We start from the raw sequence: 25249 nt of genomic DNA on the forward strand, positions 1-25249 counted from the left end.
ACAGTTTGTGCTGCTATCAATGTGTGTGTGTTGTTTTGTAAGGTTCATGTTTCAAAAGTAAATACGGCAAATAACATTAAAATAAAAAGTGTACTACGTGGCCGCGTTATAAGTTTATAAAAGCCAACAGGCAAAAAGAAGAAAATAAAAAAGTAAAACATTGTGTAATTATTGTGTGAATGCTAAAATTGTAATAGTACATTAATAGAGATTATTGGTCGCATTATCTCAAATAACCTAAGTAGCATACAAATCAAAAGGTTATGTTTCTATGTGTGAATATTGTTAACATTTTAGATAATCAAGTTTTAAACTAATTGGATTTAAAATAATTTGTTGTAATTTACATTTTTTAATCTGCAGTCAGAATTGGTCACATAAGTTCAAATTAAGTAGCATACAAATCACATGTGTGAATAACTACTTATTGTTAATAGTGTAGGAATTGGTTTTAAATTAAATTCTGTTGGCCAGTTCCGATATTATACTGTAATTTTGAATTACTAATTTTATAACAAGTATATTTTTTAAATTCACAACTTAATTTATCGTAATGCTATTGAATGTACAATACTTTTTGTTAATTCTTCAGGAGTGTACATAAACAAATTAGATGGTTTTCCGTTAAGGCTGAAGTTTAATAAGTGGCCTCCATCACAATCGAATTATTGATATTTCTGAATAGCCTATCCAAAACTACTGAATTTCATTATAGTTATTTATTCGGCAAATTTAATTAAATTTTTAATTATAAATTGTTGTTGATGTTGGAGTGATTTATATTGGATCCGACAGACTGCGCTACGACACGTAATACAAAGTGAACTGATACTTAACAGATGTGAATATTTTCAGCTAAAGTTCACCAAACAGGCAGAAACATTTGTTTACATTTAGATTACATTATTATAAAGTGCTTGATCAGTAGTCTAACGCAGATTGCAAAGTTAAATTTTCACCAATTAATTGTTCTATGTAAACATTATAATATTACAACACAGCCATACGTTTAATCAATAATAGTCTTGAAAGCATAGAGTAAGCATGAACATATAAAAATAACACCACTTCTTATTTCAATATATTCTGTACTCACTTTGGAGGATAGTGATTATCCAGATATAAAATTGGAGGTTTTATCTTTTACCTGAAATTGACAGTTTGTGCTGCTATCATTGTGTGTGTGTTGTTTTGTAAGGTTCATGTTTCAAAAGTAAATACGGCAAATAACATTAAAATATAATAGAATGAAGTTATAAAAAGTGTACTACGTGGCCGCGTTATAAGTTTATAAAAGCCAACAGGCAAAAAAAAAAGAAAAAGTAAAACATTGTGTAATTATTGTGTGAATGCTAAAATTGTAATAGTACATTAATAGAGATTATTGGTCGCATTATCTCAAATAACCTAAGTAGCATACAAATCAAAAGGTTGTGTTTCTATGTGTGAATAACTATTGTTAACATTTTAGATAATTAAGTTTTAAACTAATGGACAGATTTAAAATAATTTGTTGTAATTTACATTTTCCATCTGCAGTCAAAATTGGTCAGATAAGTTCAAATTAAGTAGCATCCAAATCACATGATGTGTGAATAACTATTGTTAATAGTGTAGGAATTGGTTTTAAATTAAATTAAATTTAGATAAGCTAATCAGGAATATCAATAGAGGTTATCCAGATATAAAATTGGCAGTTTTAGTAAAATACACTTTTAACTTAAATTTGTAAATATTAAGTGTGCACCGATTGATCAGTTAATTTTTTGTTTATAAATAAATTGTTTTTTATCTTGGTATGTTTTAAATTGAATCCAGCAGAATGTGCTACGATCGCAGTTTCAAATGTTTTTCTATTTTAATTCCAGGTTTTCCCGACAGTTTGTGCTGCTATCAAATTTGTGTGTTGTTTTGTATCATCGTGTAATTATTGTGTGAGTGCTAATTGTAATATTAAATTAATAGAGAATCACATGTGTCAATAACTATTGTTAATAATGTAGGAATTGGTTTTAAATTAAATTCTGTTGGCCATTTCTGATACTATACTGTAATTTTAAATAACTATAATGAAATTCAGTAGTTTAGATAGGCTAATCAGAAATATCAATAATTCGATTGAGATGGTGGCTGCTTATTATACTTCAGCCTTTAAATAACTGTAATTTGGATCGTCGTTTTAGTAGTTTAGATAGGCTATTCAGATATATCAATAATTCAATTATGATGGTGGCCACTTATTGTACTTCAGACCTATAGGGAATACTTATTTAGTATATTAGATAAATTAAATTCTGTTGGCCAGTTCCGATACTATACTGTAATTTTAAATAATTATAATGTAATTCGGTAGTTTAGATAGATTAATCAGAAATATCAATAATTCGATTGTGATGGTGGCCATTTATTGTACTTCAGACCTATAGGGAATACTTATTTAGTATTTTAGATACCGTAGTCTACGTTGTTATACATTTTTATCTAGAAGTTACTTAAATAAAATTACATATTCAATAACTTCCTCATATTCATTGTTTACTATTATACAGAATTTTATTTTTACAGAAAAATGCCACGTCTTCGTGGAAGAGGACGAAATATTGGTCGACGTACTCGACACGCACAATTGGCCCATGATCGTCGATTGAATAGAACAGATCAAGAACACTCAACGGATAATGTAACTTTAATGGATCAAGTTGCACGTACACGTGCAAATGAAAATTCAGAACAACGGAATCAACGTCTCCGTGCTAATGCATTAAGACAACGTGAGGCACGTCAACGAACGACCAATGCACACAGAGAGCGTAACCAACGGCGAATGCAAGATAGTCGAGCATTGACACGAGCATCTCTTAATCGTCTCGCATTTGAATATGACCCTGAAATAGACTATTCATCACATGTACTAATTATGATCGGCAGTATGGACAAAGAGTGTCAATATTGTCATGCTTTGAAGTACAAAGATGAAACAGCTGGTTTATGTTGCACATCTGGAAAAATTTCACTGCCACCATTAAAACCACCACCCGAACCTTTAAAATCACTATTAGCTGGAACCACATCTCAATCAAAATTGTTTTTTAAAAAAATTCGTAAATTCAATTCTTGCTTTCAAATGACATCATTTGGAGCAACAAAAATTGTTCATAATGAAGATGGACGTAATTTTGAATCTACATTCAAGATTCAAGGTCAAGTTTACCACCAAATTGGTTCATTGCTTCCAATGCCTGATGCTGATCCAAAATTCTTACAAATTTATTTTATGGGTGATGAGGAGCAACAAACCCATATGCGCTGTGTATACAATCATATGGAGCAAATGGAGGAACGAGAAATTGTGGACATTTTGGAAACGTTTTTTCTAAACCATAACCAATTGTTACGATTGTTCAAGACTCTTTCTAACAGACTGGAATACGACAACTACGTCATTGTTATTAAAGCAGACAAAGTGCCCCATGGAGAGCACGCAGGCACATATAATGTTCCAACTCTTAATGAAGTTGCAGTTGTTATGGCTGGTGATCCATGTGAACGTCGAGATATTCGCATACAACGCAGAGATAACACGATGCAAATAATTCAAGACAATCATCGTTCTTATGATGCACTGCAATATCCATTGATATTTTGGGAAGGAGAAGATGGATATCATTTAAATATTAAACAACGGAATCCAACTACAGGTAAAACTTATAGATTATTATTATTTATAGAATAGAATAGAAAATTCTTTATTTTACTGCAATACAATTTAGTACAATAAATACACATTTACAACTCTACATGAATATGTATTTTACACCCTTAAACATGTACAACAATAAATAACTATATTATACTTAAAGATAATTTTTAATTGATTCTTAGAGATGCTATTATACATGTTAGACGCAAGAAACAACCGAAAAATCCCCCGCAAAAAACCATTCCATAATAAAAACGGCATGACATAAATAAAACTATCAACATATTTTACCATCAAGAAACTTTGACTTATTACAAACAGTCCCTCGCAAAGGGCGCCCCAGTCACCCCAAACATCCAAAATACAATATACTTATATTTAAATTTAAATAATAGTTGTACATTGACTACATTATTTGAACAAACCATGATAAAAAACACTCAAGTTTTCCAACTTAAAAATTGGTTGCAAATGAATACTCACTATGTTTTCATAACTAAGCAAAATAAATAGGTTATCCCCTATGAAAATTCCTGTGGTGGGATCGCCAGCACGTTAAAATTATTAAAGATTAAAAAACGGCATGACATAAATAAATAAGTATATTATTAAACTATCAAAATAACTAAACATGTAATATCTGTGCAATAGTAAGTTAAATTAAATATAATCAGAACCACATACAAAATAATATGTTGCGAACCTAACTATTTGCAATTAAAACTGTTAATAATGCAGTTGCAATAGTGTTCTATTGTACAATTTTCAAAACAATATCTAGATTTTCTGTAATAAAAAGCCACTTTCTTAAGTTAGACAAAAATTGATCTATATTAGAAAAAATTTCAAGTTGGTGGATGATTGTATTAAAAACTCGGAGTGCAATACTACTGTAAAAATTTTGATACGCTGCTGAATGTGATTTCGGAACATGCATTACTTGACATCGTCTTAAGTTATGGTTTGTACTACGAGTCATTACGGAGAAAGCTGTACTTCTTACAAAAAATTGTTTTAACACTTTATAAATAAATAGATGCTTTAGTGGAAACAATTTCAAATCAAGAAAAATCGGCCAGGCATGCTCAAGCTTTCCCTTTCCTGCAATCACACGGACAAAGTGTTTTTGTAATATAATAATAGGATAAAGTGTCGATTGGTAGGCTCCGCCCCAGCAAGCAATTCCATACCCCAGCCTGGATCCAATGAGAGCGTGATACACATTGATCATAACCTTCCTTGGACATAATTGTCGAAGCAAATAAAACTTTCTTAAGCTACTGTACAGTTCCTTTTTCAATTTTAAAATATGTGACTTCCATGTTAGCTTACTGTCGATAATCAGTCCAAGGTATTTAATACTATTGTTCTGTTCTATAATCATGCAATTGCACTGTTGGTAGGTATTGTTTAAAACAATTAAAATCATGGAATTTCAAAGGTGTTTCCAAATTGTACTCTGTCTTTAGACCAAAAATGAAAAACTTTGTTTTTTCACTCAAAATCATGTAATTTTTATCAAACCATAAACGTAATAGTTTTAAATCATTCTCCATTTCATTTTTCAAGGTGTTTAAACATTAATTTTAAAAATAAAAGCTGTGTCATCGGCAAAGGCAAACACGCGACCCCTGAAGCGCCCATTACACAAGTCATTGATGTAAATCAAAAATAAAACTGGATTATTCTTTTTTTTAACCAATCATTTCTGTTTATCTTAAAAATGTTTTTATTTCCAGGTGAAGAACTGATCAAGAAAGTTAGTGCGATGAACTTCTACGCATACCGGTTGATGATTCGTGCTAATGAAGAAAATCACATTCTCCGATGCAGACAGCTATTTCATCAGTATGTAGTCGATATGTATGTTAAAATCGAAAGTGAGAGGTTACGGTATATAAAATTTAATCAAGTAAAACTTCGTTCTGAGGAATACATTCATTTACGTGATGCTGTAATCGGTAACGTAGATGCAACGAATGATATAAACAACATCGGTACCGCATATATTCTTCCATCATCATACATTGGTAGTCCGCGTCATATGCAAGAATATATTCAAGACGCCATGACTTACGTACGTGCATACGGCCGACCAGATCTTTTTATCACATTTACGTGTAATCCAAACTGGGATGAAATTAACATTTTACTGTTGTCAGGTCAAACAACAATGCATCGCCATGATATTACTGCACGTGTGTTCAAACAAAAATTAAAATCTTTGATGAATTTGATTACACATCACTCGGTATTTGGTGAAACACTATGTTGGCTTTACTCTGTTGAATGGCAAAAACGAGGTTTACCTCATGCGCATATTTTGATTTGGTTAGTGGATAAAGTATGCCCACAAGAAATTGACAAAATTATTTCAGCGGAGATTCCGGATCCGAATTTTGATAAAGAATTATTTAACATTGTTACTACTAATATGATCCATGGTCCATGTGGTACTCTAAATATGGTGTCACCATGTATGGATAATGGGAAATGTACAAAACGTTTTCCAAAACCATGTCAAACTGATACTATCACCAATATCGACGGTTATCCATCTTACCGTCGTAGAGACGTAGACAATGGTGGTCAATCATATGAATTACGCCTGTCAAACGGTGTAAGAGTAGATATTGATAATCGCTGGGTGGTTCCATATTCACCATTGCTGTGCAAAACCTATAAAGCACACATAAACGTTGAATTATGCAGTTCGGTGAAGTCTATCAAATACATTTGTAAGTACGTTCATAAGGGCAGTGATAAAGCTATATTTTCTGTTCAAAATGTAAACGACAATGATGAAATAACACGTTATCAATTGGGGAGATACATAAGTAGTAATGAAGCTATTTGGCGCATTTTTTCGTTCCCTATACATGAAAGGAATCCTGCTGTTATACATTTGGCTGTGCACCTTGAAAATGGACAGCGTGTTTATTTTACAGAACAGACTGCAATACAACAAGCTTTAACAGCTCCAAAAACAACTCTTACTGAATTTTTCAACCTTTGTAAACGACAAGATGTTGTTGGTCAATTCGCAAAGACGTTACTGTATACTGATGTTCCTAAATTTTTTACATGGAATAAACAATCAAAACGTTGGGAACCACGGAAACGAGGCATTCCAGTCCCAGAGTTCACCAATATATTTATGACAAATACTCTAGGCAGATTATATACAGTTCATCCTAAGCAACGCGAATGCTTTTTTCTGCGTTTGTTATTGGTTAATGTTCCTGGACCAACATCCTTTCAATATTTGCGAAAAGTAAATGGTATTTTATATGACACTTTCTTTGATGCATGTTGTGAGTTAAATTTATTGGAGGATGATAACCATTGGGACCTCACACTTGCAGATGCAGCACTGAGCTCATCTCCACAGCAAATTCGTCAATTATTTTCAATAATATTGACAACGTGTTTTCCAACTGAAGCATCTACTCTGTGGAACAAATATAAAGACTCAATGAGTGAAGATATTTTGCATCGTATTAGAGCTACTAATCAAAATCCCAACATTGAATTCTCAGAAGAAATATATAACAAGGCATTAATAATGATTGAAGATATTTGTACTCTCATTTCGAACATGCCGCTCATCCATTTCAACATGCCAGCACCGAACCGCCCAGCAGCAGATATCATCAACAGCGATGTTCAACGTGAACACCAATTCGATATGACTTATTTGGCTACTTTTGTTGCTAATAATGAACGATTGCTTACTGTTGAGCAACGAAATGTGTATGATCGAATAAACGTATCATTTGCAGCACAACAAGATGGATTCTTTTTTTTGGATGCACCAGGTGGCACTGGCAAAACATTTCTCATCTCACTGATACTTGCGCGCATTCGATCACAAAATCATATTGCATTGGCAATTGCTTCATCAGGCATTGCAGCCACCTTACTTGATGGTGGACGGACTGCGCATTCAGCACTTAAATTACCTTTAAATATTCATACAAATCCCGAAGCAATGTGTAACATAAATAAGCATTCAGGCATGGCAAAAGTTTTGAAAAAGTGCAAAATTATTATCTGGGACGAATGTACAATGGCCCACAAGCATTCGCTTGAAGCTCTCGACAGATCCCTAAAAGATATCAAAGATGATACTAGGCTTTTTGGTGGTACTCTACTTCTGCTGTCTGGTGATTTCAGACAAACATTACCCGTCATTCCACGTGCGACATATGCGGACGAAATAAATGCATGTTTGAAAGAATCTTATCTATGGCGAAGTGTCAGCAAATTATGCCTTACTCTTAATATGCGCGTTCAACTTCACAATGATCCATTAGCGTCAGAATTCTCTAAAATATTGTTAGACATTGGCAATGGTAAAGTTCAATTTTATGAAAATACACAATATATAAGACTCCCAGAGAATTTTTGCAACATGGTGGCTACCAAAGATGACTTAGTAAAATGTGTATTTCCAGATTTGCAACATAATTATACCAATCATGCATGGCTATGTGAGCGAGCTATTTTAGCCGCAAAAAATTTAGATGTTGATGCAATCAATTTTAAAATACAACAATCTTTGCCTGGTAATGAAATTACATTCAAATCAATTGACACCGTTGTTGATCCTGATGAAGCTGTCAACTATCCTGTAGAGTTTTTAAATTCACTGGATTTACCTGGAATGCCACCACATAATTTGCGATTGAAGATTGGTTCACCAATAATTTTGCTTCGGAATTTGAATGCTCCGAAATTGTGTAATGGAACGAGACTGGTCATAAAAAAAATCATGGCCAACATTCTTGAAGCCAGTATTTTAAGCGGAAGATTTCAAGGTAAAGTTGTACTTCTACCACGGATCCCAATAATTCCTTCAGATTCGCCTATACCATTCAAACGTTTGCAATTTCCAATCCGCTTGGCATTTGCTATGACTATTAATAAGTCACAAGGTCAAACAATGACAGTTTGTGGCTTAGATTTAGAAAATCCATGCTTTTCTCACGGCCAGTTATATGTTGCGTGTTCCAGGGTCGGAAAACCATCTAATTTGTTTGTGTATACTCCTGAAGGATTAACAAAAAATATTGTACATACAATGGCATTAAGATAAATTAAGTTGTAAATTGAAAAAATATACCTGTTATAAAATAGTTTGTTTCAACTTTTTTACCTTCAGTTTAAATAAGTTTAAGTTTTCATTTAAAACATCCTCTACATTTCACTTCACTCATGTTGTACTCACACACTATCAGTTGGTGGAAGTGTGATTAAATGTACATGTAATGACGTTAGATATAGTAATAACTTTAATATAAATTTTTATGAAAACAGCCCAGATTGTGTCAGATTAATCAAAGTTTAAAATTTTCGAATTAAAGACGTGTGCACAGGACAACGTCTGTCGGGTCTGCTAGTATATATATATATATATATATATATATATATATATATATATATATATATATATATATAAAACAGTTTATTATTTTAAAATACTCTAATATGTTTCAATTTATACTGAGCAATAGCTTATCTATGCAATGAGTATGGATAATTAATTAAGCTAGTGTGACTAACCTGCTAGTGTTAGGGTACTGGTTTGAACATTGCGGAATAGAAATAAAAACGGTTATAGTTTTCATTTTATAAGCCATATACACGTGCTAATAATTTCAAAAAAATCACGGTAAAATATTTCAAAATTAAAATAGATATAATTAAACTTGTATTTTACACTTTTTCCAAATCATTGCTCATTTTAAATTAATTTATTTATTATTTTAAAATAGTATTTTCCTTCCCTAAGTAATTATATAATTGCAGTTTAAATTTACAGTGAACAGTCAAACAGTTTCTATTTAGTTACAACGCTTTTTAAATTAGCAGGGTTTTTACAATGAGGAAGATCATCTTGATCAACAAATAACATTCGTATATTTTGTGAGCTAAAGAAGAACTTGAGGTTTATGTTTTTATATCTTCTTAGTACTCTAAGTGTGCAGGAAGAATCAGTTTACAACCATTTCCAACACATCGTCCAAGTTAGTCCAAGTCCAAGTCGCTGTGACCATGGGGGGGGGGGGTGGATCCCCCATATCTTTCTAGGCCTCTGCCGGTTAGGCTTTTGCCTTGTGTCTCGAGGGTCAAAGCCCTAGTAGCTTTCGCTACCTGTCAGTGGGGTGAAGTGTCGTGGTGCAGTCGAAGTTGTAGTCGATGTCATCAGTCATCCATGGGAAGACGCAGTTGGGGGACCTCCTGGGCGCGAAGCTCACGGTTGTGATCCCACGGTAAGGACTCTGCAGCTTCCTCAAGCCTCGATGTCAGGCCTTCTACGAAGCTCCTGATGGTAGGGACGTTGGACAAAGCCCTGACTACGATGTTCCTCACGAACCAGGGCGACCCAGTGGCCCACCGGAGACACACGCTCTGGACAGCGAGCAACAGCCTCCTTGCGGTCTTGCAGGTGAGGTGGTACCATGCTGGGGCCGCATATGTGAGCACTGGTCGTATCAGAGCCGTGTAGAGCAGGACCTTCGTCCTGGTCGGTAACTTCGTGGAGTTGAGCACTGAGCAGGGGGCCGATGCTGCCGAAGGTCCAGGAGTACCCCCAGGTACTTGACTGAAGTCTTCCACGGTATGTCGTCGCCGTTGAGTGACAGGTGACGGCCGTCCGCTTGTCTCCTTTTCCTCGTGAAGTTTATGGCTTCACATTTGTCAACGTTGACCTTGATCCTCCACTTGGTCAACCAGGGCTCCATTAGGTGCAGCTGCCACTGGATGTAGAGCCCAGCCATCCTCAGGTTGGCAGAAGTGGCCGTGAGGAGCGCATCGTCCGCGTACAGGGAAAGCTGCACTCTCGGAGCGACCAATCGTTTGTGTACCATAGGTACAGGATCGGGCCGAGGACTTATCCCTGTGGCACACCAGATGTCACTGGGCGGGTCGCGGAGGTGGATCGGGCAACGCTGACGGAGAAGGTCGGGAGGTGGAGATAGCTACGGAGCAGCCGGAAAATCCTGCCAGGCAATGGAGACAATGACAGCTTGAAGGGCAGTCCTTCGTGCCACACCTTGTCGAAGGCTTTGCTCACGTCTATCAGGACCGAAGTGGAGTGGTGCTTCCTTCCTACAGCTCCGGTGATGTTTTTCAGGACTCTGCGAAGCTGAAGCGTGGTGGAGTGGTCGGTGCGGAAGCCGAATTGTTCTGTCCTGATAGACGTGAAGAACTCCTCAGGGAATCTCGCCAAGACGATCTTCTCCAGAATCTTGGAGAGCACAGGCAGGAGGGAGATCGGCCTGTGGTTCTACGGGAAGAGAGGGTCCTTGCCGGGCTTGGGTATCATGATCACCTTGGCATCCTTCCAGGTGGTCGGGAAGTGAGCCAGGCGTAAGCATGAGTTGAAGATGCAGGTGATCGTGACGATCACCCAAGCCGGCAGGTTCTTCAATGCTGGAGTTCCTAAGGAGTGCGGGCCAGGGGCCTTCTTCGGGCGAAGGCGGCGAATGTGGTCTTGCACTTCAAGTGTAGTCACAGTGGGCAGTAGGTCGTCTTCGTCAGGTTGGTATTCCTCCAGGAAGTTTTCAATCATTTCGCACGTCGTAGACACCCGCGTATGGGGAGAATTGATCTTCCATGGTGTCGGCGAAGGCCTCTGCTCGATCTCCAGGGGAGTAGACAATACCACGCTATCCATGAAGTGGTCGGTTGGTCTTCTTCTCCCCTCGAAGTGCCCTGGAGATTTACCAGAGGCCGCCGACACCACCGTCAGCTTGATGTTCCACAAAGTCATCCCACGCAGCCTCTCTGTGTACAGCCAGGAGACGAGAGCACTTCCTGGCCTGGCGGTTGAAGGTCTGCTTGGCGTGGGGACATCTGGATTGCTGATACTCCCTTCACAGTCTGCGACGAAGGCGAATCTCCTCTCTCAACTAATCGGGTAGAGGTGGAGTGATGTCAGTCCGGGAGAGAGGAGATGACGAGGCCGTCATAGCTTCTTGGAGGATGGAAGTCAAGTCGTGTACTTGTCGGTCTAGCTGGTCCGGTGACTCGGCAGGGGTTGGTGGGAGCCGATGTCTGTCAGCGAGGTGGTTTGCAAAGTGGTGCCAGTTGATCTTGGTGGGACGAGTAGGAGGATATGGTGGCGCTCCGTCGTCCGAGAGGTCGAAGACAACTGGCACGTGGCCTGACGAGAGATCAGACACTGCAAACACCTCGATGTGTCCGTCCAGCGAGCCAGCTAGACCGATGTCCAGGAGGTCCGGGAGGTGCCGTCCATTGTGATTGTAGTGCGTGGGCTCCTCAGGTGTCAGTAGTTGGATGTGTAGTCGGTTGTCCAGGAGACGGTGGAGACTTCTGCCGTTGGAATTGGTGTTCCGGCATCCCCAGTCCAGATGATTTGCATTGCGGTCCCCAGCAACAAGGGCAGGGTAACCAAAACGCAGCAGGGCATCAAGGCAGCGAGTTTGCTGAGTGTTTCTAGGTGGATTATAGACGGAGGCAATCTCCAGTTTGGCTCCGCTGTAGTGGATGGCAATCCGGGTGATCTCAGCTCCTGGGGCACGGACTGCTGCCAGGAGACGATGGGTCACTCGGCGATGCACCATGATCGCCGGGTCGGTTGTTCTGCATCTGCCTATCGGTGCGGTATATCTGGTAATTGGAGATATTGAAGCGATCTGTCGCCCTAAGGTGAGTCTCCTGTAGAAGAGCAACGTCCACATCCATTTCAGTTAGTATCTGACTGAGTTCCAGCCGCTTGTTTGCCAGCCCGTCGGCATTCCAGTTGACAACTCTCAGCTTACCCAAGGACGGTAGCGGACAACATGTCCATGAGGCGTGACATCAACGCCACTATGTCGGTCAGCTAAGAAAGAATCTGATTTAATCTTACCTTGAGATCCTGAGGCAGGTGGAAAGCTGGATGAGAAGTCGGCGTGATGTTTTGTGTGGGCGGCTGGGCTTGTAGTTCAGGGCTGGAAGCAGGCTTAGGTGGCTCAGCACGAGATCTCGGTGTGGGCCTGGGTAGTGCTGGTCTGGCAGGGGCAGGAGTGTTCTCGATTGTTGGGTTCTCTAGTTGATGAGTGGAAGGGGGTTGACGTGTCTCGGAGGTTGAGGTCTTCGGAGTTGAACGAGAACGAGCCCCCCGATTTTCCGGCTTCCGAGCTGCGCGATGACGGCGACGCCTTATCATCTCGAAGTCGTCTCCCTACCGGTTTTCATTGGAGGGCTCCGCGGTGTCATCTACGGTGGCAGGAGGGGCAGGAGCAGGAGCTTCTCGAGGCTTAGCAAGCTCATTCCTGGAAGGTACAGGCCCCTGAACCCTCCTGGCAACGGCAGCATACGAGAGCTGCTTCTCGTTTTTGAAGGTGACACACCCACGGTAGTTGGCAGAGTGGACCTCTCCACAATTGCAGCATCTGGCCGGGGTTGTAGCTTCCTTCGGGCAGAGGCTGGACGGATGATTATCACCGCATCGTACGCACCGGAGCTCACGGTGGCAGTGGCTGGAGCCATGCCCAAACCCCTGGCATCGGTGGAACTGGACTGGTCCACTAGGCCTGGTGTACTTCCTGACCTCCAGCCTGCAGAAGAACAGAGTCCGGGCGGTGTAGACATCAGTAGGAGGCCGGAGCCCATCGCCTCCACGGAGGGTGATGAGCCACAGGCTGGTCGGTTGTCCACGTCTTGTCATCAGGAGCTTGGCCTCCACGATGCCATAGCCATCTCCTTGGAAAGCCTCGACGACCTCTTCCGGCGATAGGGTGGCTGGGAGACCTTTGATCACCACCTTGAGGAGGCGCTCAGTGGTCATGGCGAAAGGGTGGAACTTCAGCCCCTGTTCCTGTAAGTACCTTTGTAGTTGCCGAAAGTGAGCCACGGTGCTCGTCTTCAGCCGTAGCGTCCGAGCGGTGCAGATTGCCTCCAGGTCGCCTCCAACCAGCTGTTTGATGGTAACAGCATGGCTGGCCCATCCTTTGGGGACGTCCAGGATGATGGGAGGAATGCGTGGCCCTCGCTCGACGTCCATGTCTTCGCCTGCGTTGGTGTCCGTCCGTCGGCTTTTCGGCGGAAGAGTCGGAGCTGGAGCCGCTTGTCGTTTCCTCAGACACGCGGCGGGACGGCCTGAATTTCCAGAGTTGGTCTCAGAAGTAGCTGGATCCATCAGCTGGGCAACTGGAGCAGAAGTCCCCTGTGGTGTAAGGTGGCCTTTGGAAAGGCATTTTTGGGATTCCGACCGGCGTGGGTTCTCCTGGCACTTGGTCGCCGCACCCTGGCAGCTCTCGGGGGTAATCCCGACTTCACCCGGGCCCTGTTCCCCTGACCCGGGTGACACGGCGTTGCTGGGTCGAGATGTAGTCGGCAGGCCGTGGATGGTCTCCAATGGGCCATCGCAGATCTCCATCAGGCCGTGGGAGGTCGCTGGGGCAGCAGGAGCAACAGTCCGGGCCTCTTTTTCAGCTGAATCAACCCTAAAAGTCAAGGTGGATGCTTGAACAGTCAGTAGTCCTTTATTCATGTAAACTTTATGTGGGCTCTTGTTTTTCTTGATTTTTAATCTTCTTTGATATTCTGAGTCTGAACTCTCTGAACATTCTGAGGGTGAATAGTTCTTGTCTTCATCTATGTCATCACTATTATCAATCAAAGCTTTGAAAATATTAAATCTATTACTATTTTGCTGATCCATTGTTTTATATGTAAACCAGAAGTTACAGCAGTTTAGGATCGGTTTAATATAGTTCATGAAGAATAATTAATTTGTTATGAGAAGGATTTTCTAACGTCCGTCTTTCAGCAACTTTCTAGATTTTTTGTACAGCCTAAATATTTAATTTACTTGAAATGAGCGTATTTTAACTGGCTAACATTATTAATACCCAACTAATTTATGTTTCATATTTAAAACTAATGAATTAAATACGGTTTCAAATATTTATGCAGAAAAATACAGTCTATAATTCCTAAGTTATTCAGTTAGTTAAGTAAACATACACCAGAGCACGCATGCATAATATAAGAGATAAGATATAGCAAATTAAATGGTACATAATTAAAAGTTAAAATCCATTTCTATCTTCTAATATTCTCCTCCCTGTAACAAATAATAGTTTAACTGTTTTTTCATGGCAAACTGGAATAAATCATTCAAATACAAACGGGTCAGCTGAACTTCTAAATTGAGTGGACACTATTTAAAACATTACCCGAATGACCCCAGTACACAACTTTGTTTAGTAATGTGAATTTCCTAACAGTATCAATACATTTTAAAAATTATTAAAGAAGTATACTGTTTATTTATTTATTCGTTATTCTAAGTCATATATTACTAGTTTTATTTCTGAGACTAACATTTTAATCACATCAGGTTATAAAGCATTTATTAATATTCAGAATAAATACTTTTAGTTCTGAGCCCTTACACGCGTGTAAATTCCTTAAGTTATGTTTGTTTTAATTCCTTAAAGAATTAGAGTTTAATCTAATGACTGTGTTTGCTATTTGCATTACAAAAAATATCTTAAAATATAAAAACTGCTCTGATATTTTTATGCAGTGATAGAAATGCTTCTCGGCATGTTTTAAATTCTAAGAGAACTTTCAAGCAATGAGCAATGTGTAAATTACATATATATTTTACTAAGGAGCTGATAAGAAATTATAAGAAATCATTCAAACGCACTGTTATGTTTTTTTAATTTTTCAAGGCTCCATTTCCAGATTTAAATAACTATACTTGTAATATATATATATATTATATATATATATATATGTATATATATATATATATATATATATATATATTCATTTGTATAGAAGTTTTCTTGATCTTAGGGTCCTACTAATAATTATAAATGTTACCACAACAGTTTTTGGTGAAAGTTTCAGTGAAAAGGACGCTTTAAGGTAGCCATAGGGTAGCGTCCTTTCTCCTTGTTATGAACAACCTATTTAGGTCTGTAACAGGAGAGGTCTTTTCCCACAGGTATATACAGATGAGTTGACATGTCAATTCTTGTGAATGGAAAGTTTATAAAACCACAGTTACGGAATCGGCCAATGCAACCCCAAAGAAAGCAGTAAACTGTTATAGAATTGGTCTTAGTGCTAGCCTGGCCTAGGATGTAATTGTCACAATTGGAAGGGGGTAACACTGGGGGCCATCGGTAATTTTTTGCCCAGGAGGCTCTACTGTCAAGTTCATGTCTCTAGTTAAGTTCTAAATGTTGTGGGCAGGTGACTGAATTAGGGACTACAACTGCGAGAGGAATATAGTTATTGATGCAGTGCAGTCTTTCGATCTGAGAGTCTTGTGATTTTCAGCCTGAGCTATTGTAGGGGCTTTATATCTCCGGAATTAGACCTGGACTAACGTTTGGGGCTGTTGTCTGGTGGTTAAATACTCATCCTCACATGGGCTAGCCTGCATCCTAAGGATAGGCTGTTTCGCAATAACCGGAGGTACCCCAACTGACCAGGTTATTGGCTTAGATTGTTGTGTTAATCTAGATCGTTTGTCTATTGTAATATTAAGGATGATTGTTTACTCCCTTTAGTAGGAAGGGCCTTATCTAATCTTAAGCTGTGAATGAGTTGTTAAAATACCTTGCTGATTCAGTGTATAGTGTGCTACACATTATTTCAAATATATCTCAATGATTTACCTTTGAAAAATCCTAGAGGATTAGGATGTTTTTATTTGTTCAAGGGGTTTTCACAGATCAATGCCGTACTCAGTGATCCCTTATAATTTTTTCCTGATTTTCCTTAAAATTTTGAAATTGTACGTAGCAAGATTTTATTTACAAAAAAAAACTGTATTTAATTTATGGGAAGATGGTCTTGAATTTTGACATCGAATTTAATTTAATTGATAAAAAATACAACAAAATTGTAATAATATATATTATGTGCGTAACTCCCTCATCAAAAACTCTTAAGAAAAGTATAAATCTGAAAATTCCTCTTTTCGATTTTCATTCTAAAACGCACACTACAAAAAAGCCGTTCATAAAGGCTTTACAAGCAAAAAGTTAAGTTATTATTTATCATTAGATTATAAATTAAAAAAGAAGTTGCCAAAATATAAATGTTCAAAGATTTAATATCTCGCCCAGCAAGGATAAAGGTTTGTTTATGATTTAGAAATAACCTTAGTTTTTGAAAATGTACCTAAATGATAGTAATCGTGTTTTTAAGTTATTACCACAAGTATTTAATAGTTAGGTATTGCATCATACCTATATTTTAGTAAATAAATGCATTGCGTTGATCATTGTGCTCTTAGATGTACACATAAATGCTAGGATATTTATCATTCCACTATATATTCCGACCTATTATCCATATCTAGCGTTTACGTGTATCGCGTGTGTATGATAAACTGTCTTGCTACCTTATTTCTTAGATACAAATGTTTTAACAACATTCTTTAATTGGTTCATTTAATCATATAATTAATTTATGAATTTGAGTCTATTTTCTTAATAACTAGATTAGTTAGCTTATAATAATACAACATGTAATATCTTATCTAGATTGCTTTAAATCACAATTTGAGATATTATACTCCTTTATAAACTTCCATTCTTTCAAGGCTCGTTAGGAATTAATTACAAGATTGATTACTTGATACGCTTACATTATATGTAATTAATGATATCTACGGTGTCAACTTTACTTTGAGGTATTACATTAATTATGAGGAACGATGATTTGATTAGTTCATAAGAAATTTATTGCTAGTGTATGATAATGAGTCAACGTACAGTATTTTCTCACAATTCGACTTTATTGCCTATTAAATACGTTTTTTGGAAATGTAAAACAAGCTAAATATAAGGATAGTATAAGATATAATATGCAAATTGTTTAAATATTTTATTGGTGACATCTATATAAATACAAAATCGTAATTGTCGTGACTATTTTTATCTTAATATGACATTTGACGTTTATTTACTGAAATAAAAAAAATGTGAATAAATTGCGTTGTGTCATATGGTTAACAGCTTAATGTTATATTGTTAATTTTATATTTAAATACTTGTTTGAGATTTAAAATGAAATAAAAATTTCATGAAAGTGTTTAGGGAATACTTTTAAATACAAATGGGCATGTTTCCTTTGCACCTAAGTAATGGACATATCAAATTTAGTTAAATCTGTCCGGTAAGTTTAACGTGACTATAACTCATAAAAAAAGTTTGCATTTATAATATAAACAGAAATATGATTATTGATGAATTATAGTTACATTATTTGATGAAGTATTTCTTGAAATTTAAATGTACATATTATAGAATAATGAACAATAGTATAAAATATCATGACGAATAGTGTCTCTGACTATTGTGTTTAAACAATAATGGGGTAATCAGATAACAAGCGTTCTGTTTAGTGTTGGTAGTAGTCGTGAAGTCAGCAATAAAAAGCGACAGGTGGGACTTAAGCAGCAGTTTACATAAAATATTATTTTATATCCATGGAAACAACATGGTATTGATACAATTTAATGTTTGTAAATAATTCTAAAGTATTATGTCGCTGCAATTTTTAAACTTTGTTCAATTCACAAAAAGCTCCGAAAGTACCACTAGGAACACGGCGGGACAGCCAGAAGCAGGACCAGGATCAAGATTTACTTGGATGAGTAACTTTCATTCTTTATTAATTAAAATTATTTTACTCCCTATCTCTCGTTACCCAAAGCAATGTTTATCCTATTTTTTTAGACTATTACTCACAGCTAAAAGCACTGGAACTGTTCATCGGTATTGCTATCAGTAACACAATATATTTTTATGTTTCGTGTAAAAGCCACTAATTTGTGTTTGGTGTTGTGTATAATCCTCTCAGTACCCATAGAGTACAGGGAGAATCAGTTATCAATATTGTATTAAAAATACAGTCGACCAAATATTTTGTGAATTTTCAAATAGTTTTATTACAAATATTTATATATCCTTTGATGAGAAACATTTTTCAACTTTACTGTTTTATGGAAATCTTGCTAGAATTTTTATGAAGCAAGATATTTGTAAAGAAGTGAATTTAGTTAATTCTTTAAATTTAATATATAAAAACGATATAATTTTTTACATTAGTAAAAGTTAATAATTTAAATTCAATTCAAAAATCTTTTTACATAAATATGTCCTAGAAGTTGTAACTCATTCTGATAGTTACTGAAATTCACGCCAGATCTCTCTTCCACAGTACAAGAGGAAATAAAGGGTCTACTAAAATTAGACAGTGTTAACAATGTCTAATTAAATTCCAATGTTACATTTAAATATTGAACTTTATCTTGATACCTAATAATAATTTAATTTCGGTTTCTTGATTAAATATAAATTTAATATATCGTTTTGGAGAATAATGCTTGAGCTAAAATCGAGGGGGCACCCTGCTGGATTGAACCATTGCCTGCATAACCGATTCACACGTCTTCGTAAGCAATGAGAGCTTTACAACAGCATCAGTGCATCCACTTGCCAGATAATTTAAATTTTATTGAATTAATAAAACACAATATTCATTTATTAAAGTTTCCTGCATAATACAATATCTCCTACAATACAGTTTACGCGTACTAAAATAAAGATGTTGCCTTGTATTTAGTAACATCTCCCGAGCGAAGGTTCCTTCTACACTCAGATAAAATTACTTAAATAATAAAATAGTTCTTAACATTATTTTATTTTTAAGAGCACTTATATAGAATGGGTCTGTTAGTACAGAAGTTTAAAGCCAATTTGCTTAGTATTATCCACTCAAACTGGATATCGCTAGAAAAATTTACCCTAAAAATAAACCAATCAATACTTATGCCAGTTGTTGTGGAGCTCGAAATAGGAGAGAAAGAAAGTGTGAAAAGTTAGAATTTTATTTTATCTGCTTAGTACACTTAAAAACAAGTTATACGTAAATAAATGTTCAATCAATGTCAGCCAACCATCATATACAGTCCGAATTTTGTCCACTTCATATTGTCTGATTGTGAATAGCTGTTACAATTTTAATTTAACATTTCAAGTATTAGCATGGTGTAAGTATTTATCAACCCCATTACGCCACCACTGTGTCACGCGATGAGCTTTTACACGGTGATATTCTGTAGCGGTCTTATGTTAAAGTTAATGTAGATAACAGGAGAACATGCTTATAAGTTACTAGTCAAAGTATTTAAAGCTTAAATTAAATTATGGATATTACCATCCAAATATTTATAATAATTATTGAGTAGATATCGCCGAACGTACCTAAAACGGAGTGGTTAGATATCACTCAAAATCTTGAAATAAATGCCGGTAAATAAAGAGGTACATACATATTATTTCCTGTGTCATTAAAAAGGTTATGATCTACATGTAAATATTTGAATCAATCATGTTAATGTTAGGAATAATTGGAATAGTAGATTTCTGCAAACTTTTACGAAAGTCTGGGGGAATTGGCTTTCAGATTCATACCGTCTTTATGTTTATAGAAGTCTCCATCTTTACATGTATAACGAAATCACTAAGACCACACTCTGCAAAATTGTTTAGGTATTGGGGTGGCATGCTTAGGTAAGCATCATTATCCTCTGTGAGTATCTTAGCCTCTAGCAGCTTCCCTAGTCTGAGTCCCAGTCTCTAAAAAATAAAAAAAAAACTAATACGTAAAATGTTAACCATCACCCGAGGAAAATTTTCCCGTTGGCAGCCTTTAATAATTCAAGCACTGTCCTCTATCGGCTCACAAACTCCCAGTTACAAAGTTCTCAACCATTCTCAGATATCATCCTTGTCATTAAATATTTTTAGACATGCAGGTATTTTAATAAATGTGAAAACCTCTTAAGCTTGGGGATTGGCACCCGTTTTCTAACGGTATTCAACTCCAATTTTAATGTAATCTTTATTTTAGGGAAAGTGTAATTTATTCTTCTCAATAAATATCCATAGATCTTTATGGCACCCATCCATAGATCTTTATGACACCCAGACAGCTTTGTAAAAAAAAAAACGCTTCAGCTAATTTAATTAATCCTCTGTAATGTAAAATATTATGCAAGTTAATACAATTTATATATTATGAGTTAAGCGTTTATATAATTACGTTAGTGACTGTCACTAGTGTAATAAGACTTTTAATAGGTGTAATTTTGTAAGTAAATTGAAAAGTGCTGAGTATTTAGATTACTTAAAGTACTGCATACAATATTTGTTAAATATACATAGGTTTTTATACGTAAATGAACAACAGCGTAAACGATATATCGAATACTATCCCTGGATATTTTATACCACACACCATAACCTAGTACAGACAAAAATCTTTAAAATCCTGTTTTATTCCACGTTTGTCTTTACAGAATATACATATCAGCCAACCAATCAGATAATAAGAATTGGTAAAAGTTCCTGTAGGTTGGTCGGTTAAACGTTGGAAAAAGATGTGAACTAAAAATACGTAGGACCTAAAATATTTAATATAGAAATAAATGAAACAGCTAAAATATACCCAACAGTTATGTGTATTAAAATTACAGATTTCCATAGAAACAAAAAGAGAACGTTTTAATTATTTTTGGTAGTTCACTTTTCTTGTTAAAAATTATTTAAACTTGCAGTAATTCGGAGAATCAACACCAGGGCAGGATGCGATGCCAGGAGCAGGACCTACAAGAATGAGTGACGTACTTTAATTGTTTTTAAATCAAAATATCTACTCTCAATCTCACTAACTACCAATATCCATAATATCCATAATAACTACCCAAAGCAGTTTATATAATATTTTCTAGCAACTAATAATCACAGCAAAAAACATTAGAACAGTTCATATGTAATAATAACGAGATTACAAAGTATACCTATCACAACTTAATGTACATACTTATAATTTCTTAATATTTATTTAAGATTCCATTCTTGTTTTTTGTTACTGTAATTATAGTTATTAAAAAATCCCGTTCGTTCGTCTTATGTAGCAGTTGCTAAGCTTTTGTTCTGGGCTACTTTACTCACTCTGTACCGAAAGCGTACAGGGGGGAAACAGTTTAAATTTTTCCAAGGAGCTATAACCTATATGCACTTTGGATCTATTACCATATACAAACTAACCTATGATAGACTCAATATATTATATTTTAAACACTTGCTGCTCTCTATAGTATGTATATGGATAGGCAACCACACAAGAAAAAATTGTTTAATGTTAGTAATATACTAGTTTTGACGTAAAGAAACAATGTCGCTAAAAGAGAACCTTTATGTAAACAAGTCAAATTTACTTATAAATACTATTTAATATCCATAATAATGAAAGGTCAGGTAATATTTAGATAATTCAAAAGCTTTGGATTTAGAATTCTTTCAACACTCAGCACGTAAGAGGAACATCAGCTAGAATAAGATGTAATGGCTAAAACCAGGACCAGGCTTTACATGGATTAGTCACTTTATACCTTAGAGTTCTAAGTTCATTCTCATAATATCTCTCGTTAACCAAAGTACTGTACTTTACATCTCAGTTTTAACAAGTATTAAATACAGCACAAAACACGAACATTTTATATGCAATGATAATAAAGTAAATTTTATTTAATTATTATGCATGTTTTCATTCATGTTTCATGTTTCAAGAAAATCATACTTAACCTATTAACATTTTGTACCTTTTATGAAAATAAAGAAAGAACTGGTGTCTGTTTTTAATTCTGTCTGTACCCAAAGCGTGCAGAGAGAATCGATTTAGAATTTTGAAAAGTTCATCTCGCAGTTCTAAGTAACACTTTGTATTTGCTCAAACATATTTGCTAAAATTTTAAAAAGTAAAAGGAGAAATATTTCTTAAATTATATATATTAGACATTTTTCTGGCAATTTTCAATAGGATATATTTAATCTAGAGTTGAAATCAGTTTATGCTAGGTGTTTATGTATAAAAATGCTAAATACATTATGTTTATTTATTATACTTAAAAATTTGTTTAAACTGTGTTGCCCATTTTTGAAAGAAATATGGTCTATAATGTTCGATTGATTCACTTAGTTAATAAATTTAACACCAGATGTTTCTCTCACACTACAAGAAATAAGACATATTCAATCAATGTTATAAAGTAATATAAATGCCTTGTTAGATATAATACAACTTTCAAACTTCTACTTGTTAATGTAACTAATAATAATTTTATTTCTGTTTTATGGCAAACTAGAAAAATACCTCAGCTGAAAATGAGAGAGCACTCTGCAGAATTACACTATTACCAAAGTGATTTTAGTCAACAATAACAGTAGTAATAAATCTTGGGTCAAATTAAAAAATAATATTTTACAAGTGACGAAGAAAGGTGGAATTTAGTTTTAAAAACTGAAATTTTGATTTTTGTCGTTGAAAATATTAAAAGGTTATAAGAGGTTTCAAGTACTGCATACCTCTATTTCGGGAATATTCATCCTTAGAAGTACATTACTTAAAATATAAATTGCACTTACCGGGTTTTTATGAAAAAGACTTCTCAAATAAAACTATTATAAACAAGAAAAGCTCTCAATTTTAATATTCGCTGGGAACCTCCAGTCATTGAACATATTTTATTCCACAATCACTTTAATTACAACAATGTACAAGTACGCCACACCAGGTGTCATGAATAAGGCTTCACTGAAATTGTGTGCAAAGTTTAAAGTTGATACGTAATTTTATTGTTGAGAAGTCTGAAATACAGTTTTGCATCCCTCAGAAGACAAAAAGAAACTGTTTTAGTGTACTGAGTAATACACTTCAGTAACGCTCAGGAAAATTCCCTTGATGATCATGCACAACTATATAATTCCTTATTTTCTATGGAAGACTGATTCACAAAATATTCTACCTACAATTTTACAGATGATCTTTTCCGAGATAAGAATCCAAGATTCCAAGATACTTTAAAATTTATCCAATGAGTTTAGTTTTATATCAGGGTTTAAATAATATCAGTTATGGTCAGGTAGCAAGGTTACTACTACTCAAAGTTACAAAACTACGGTAATATAATCTTGTTACACACTTTTAGACCTGATTTTTCTGTATTAATCTTTGATTTTACATTATGAATACGTTGCATGTGTTAATATTTCACGTGTTTAACATCTCGTAAGATTCAATTCAGCTAATTTACTAATTAATTTGTTCTGTTTTTTTCCCTTTCACATCATAGTTACACGTGAGTCCAATGTAAAACATTTACAAATGCTAAGCCATATCCATTGGAGTGAAATGAACCATCATTGAACTCATTGTTAAATATATTGAAACAAGGCTTCATATAAGATTCTTAAGTATATAGATTAGAATCTTTACTAGATATAATATGGTTGGACTGACATATAGACAGAGAAACAATTGGAAAGACAGAGAAAAGATAGAAATTTAATGTTTTTCAGCTTCTCTAATGAGAAGCTTCGCTAACGCTCATCCAAAAACCGAAGAAGAAATAAAAAATACTCCTACAATGTAATGAATTCATATGTTTGCTTGTTTAAATAAATGGTTGTATAACAAAGCATAAGTAGAAAAATAAAAATTAGGAAATTTGAATGTCCAATATTATATATGGACTAGCTATTTCCCGCCGCTTCGCACGCTTTTCGTACGCTTTGCCCTCGTGTTTGCACTCCTGGTTCAAGTATATATATATATATATATATATATATATATATATATATATATATATATATATATATATACATATATTTCTATTTATATATATATATATTTATTTATAGCCACACTAATTATAAAACGTATGTAATAATTGTGTAACTACCTTTATTGAGAGTTAATTTAACTTTCCAACAGAATTAAGGGGGATACTCATGATTCCAAATTATAGTTACAAATGTAAAAGAAATCAAATAATACATTTTATTATTGGAGTTGAAGTAAATAGTACTTCTATTTTATGACACCAAAGTGTACAAAATCAATTCACTTTGAATATTTTTACTCTCTGAACAGTAATATACAATAAACGTCTCTACTATGTCTTGAAAATATTTTTATTCACGTCTATTAAATAATAAATAACTTAGCAATATTTTGGATACATATTTATCTGAATTTTTGTTCACCTCAGCGGAGAAGACCGCTGAAGACACAGACCAGCTTGTGATCGATCTCTGCCGTGACCGACTAGGCCTGGAGATGACCCGAGAGCAGTTGAGTCGCAGCCACCGCGTCGGGAAATCTCAGCCTGGACCAGCACCTGACGGCCGTAAGAGGAGTCATGCAATTATTGTTCAATTCTGCAGCTACTGGGACCGGCGGAAGGTTTTTGATTCCAAGAAACGACTTAAAGGGATCTGGCGTCACAATCAGAGAAGATCTGACGGCCCGGCGGACGGAGGTGTTGCGACAGGCGACGGGGCGTTTCGTGGCCAGGAGCATTTGGACTCAGGATGGACGCGTGATGTGGGTCGACCATCAGGGCGCTCGGGGTGTGGCGATGAGACTGGCGGACCTTCCTGTGGCGAAGATTGGACTGGCTACACCTATCAGCTAAGACCCTCCTTTTACTTCTAA

General features: G+C 35.9%; 1 protein-coding gene across 1 annotated transcript; it reads left to right on the forward strand.

Annotated features, from left to right (window-relative positions):
- The first annotated feature begins 2566 nt into the window (after positions 1–2566).
- On the forward strand, positions 2567–25249 carry LOC124370642. The gene is made up of 3 exons (XM_046828929.1): positions 2567–3698; positions 5440–8520; positions 24804–25249. Exons 1-3 carry the CDS (start codon positions 2570–2572, stop codon positions 25247–25249), a joined length of 4656 nt encoding a protein of 1551 aa, XP_046684885.1. The 5' UTR covers positions 2567–2569.

This window comes from Homalodisca vitripennis, unplaced genomic scaffold, assembly GCF_021130785.1.
Source record: "Homalodisca vitripennis isolate AUS2020 unplaced genomic scaffold, UT_GWSS_2.1 ScUCBcl_383;HRSCAF=2249, whole genome shotgun sequence".
NCBI classification, from domain to species: Eukaryota; Metazoa; Arthropoda; class Insecta; order Hemiptera; family Cicadellidae; genus Homalodisca; species Homalodisca vitripennis.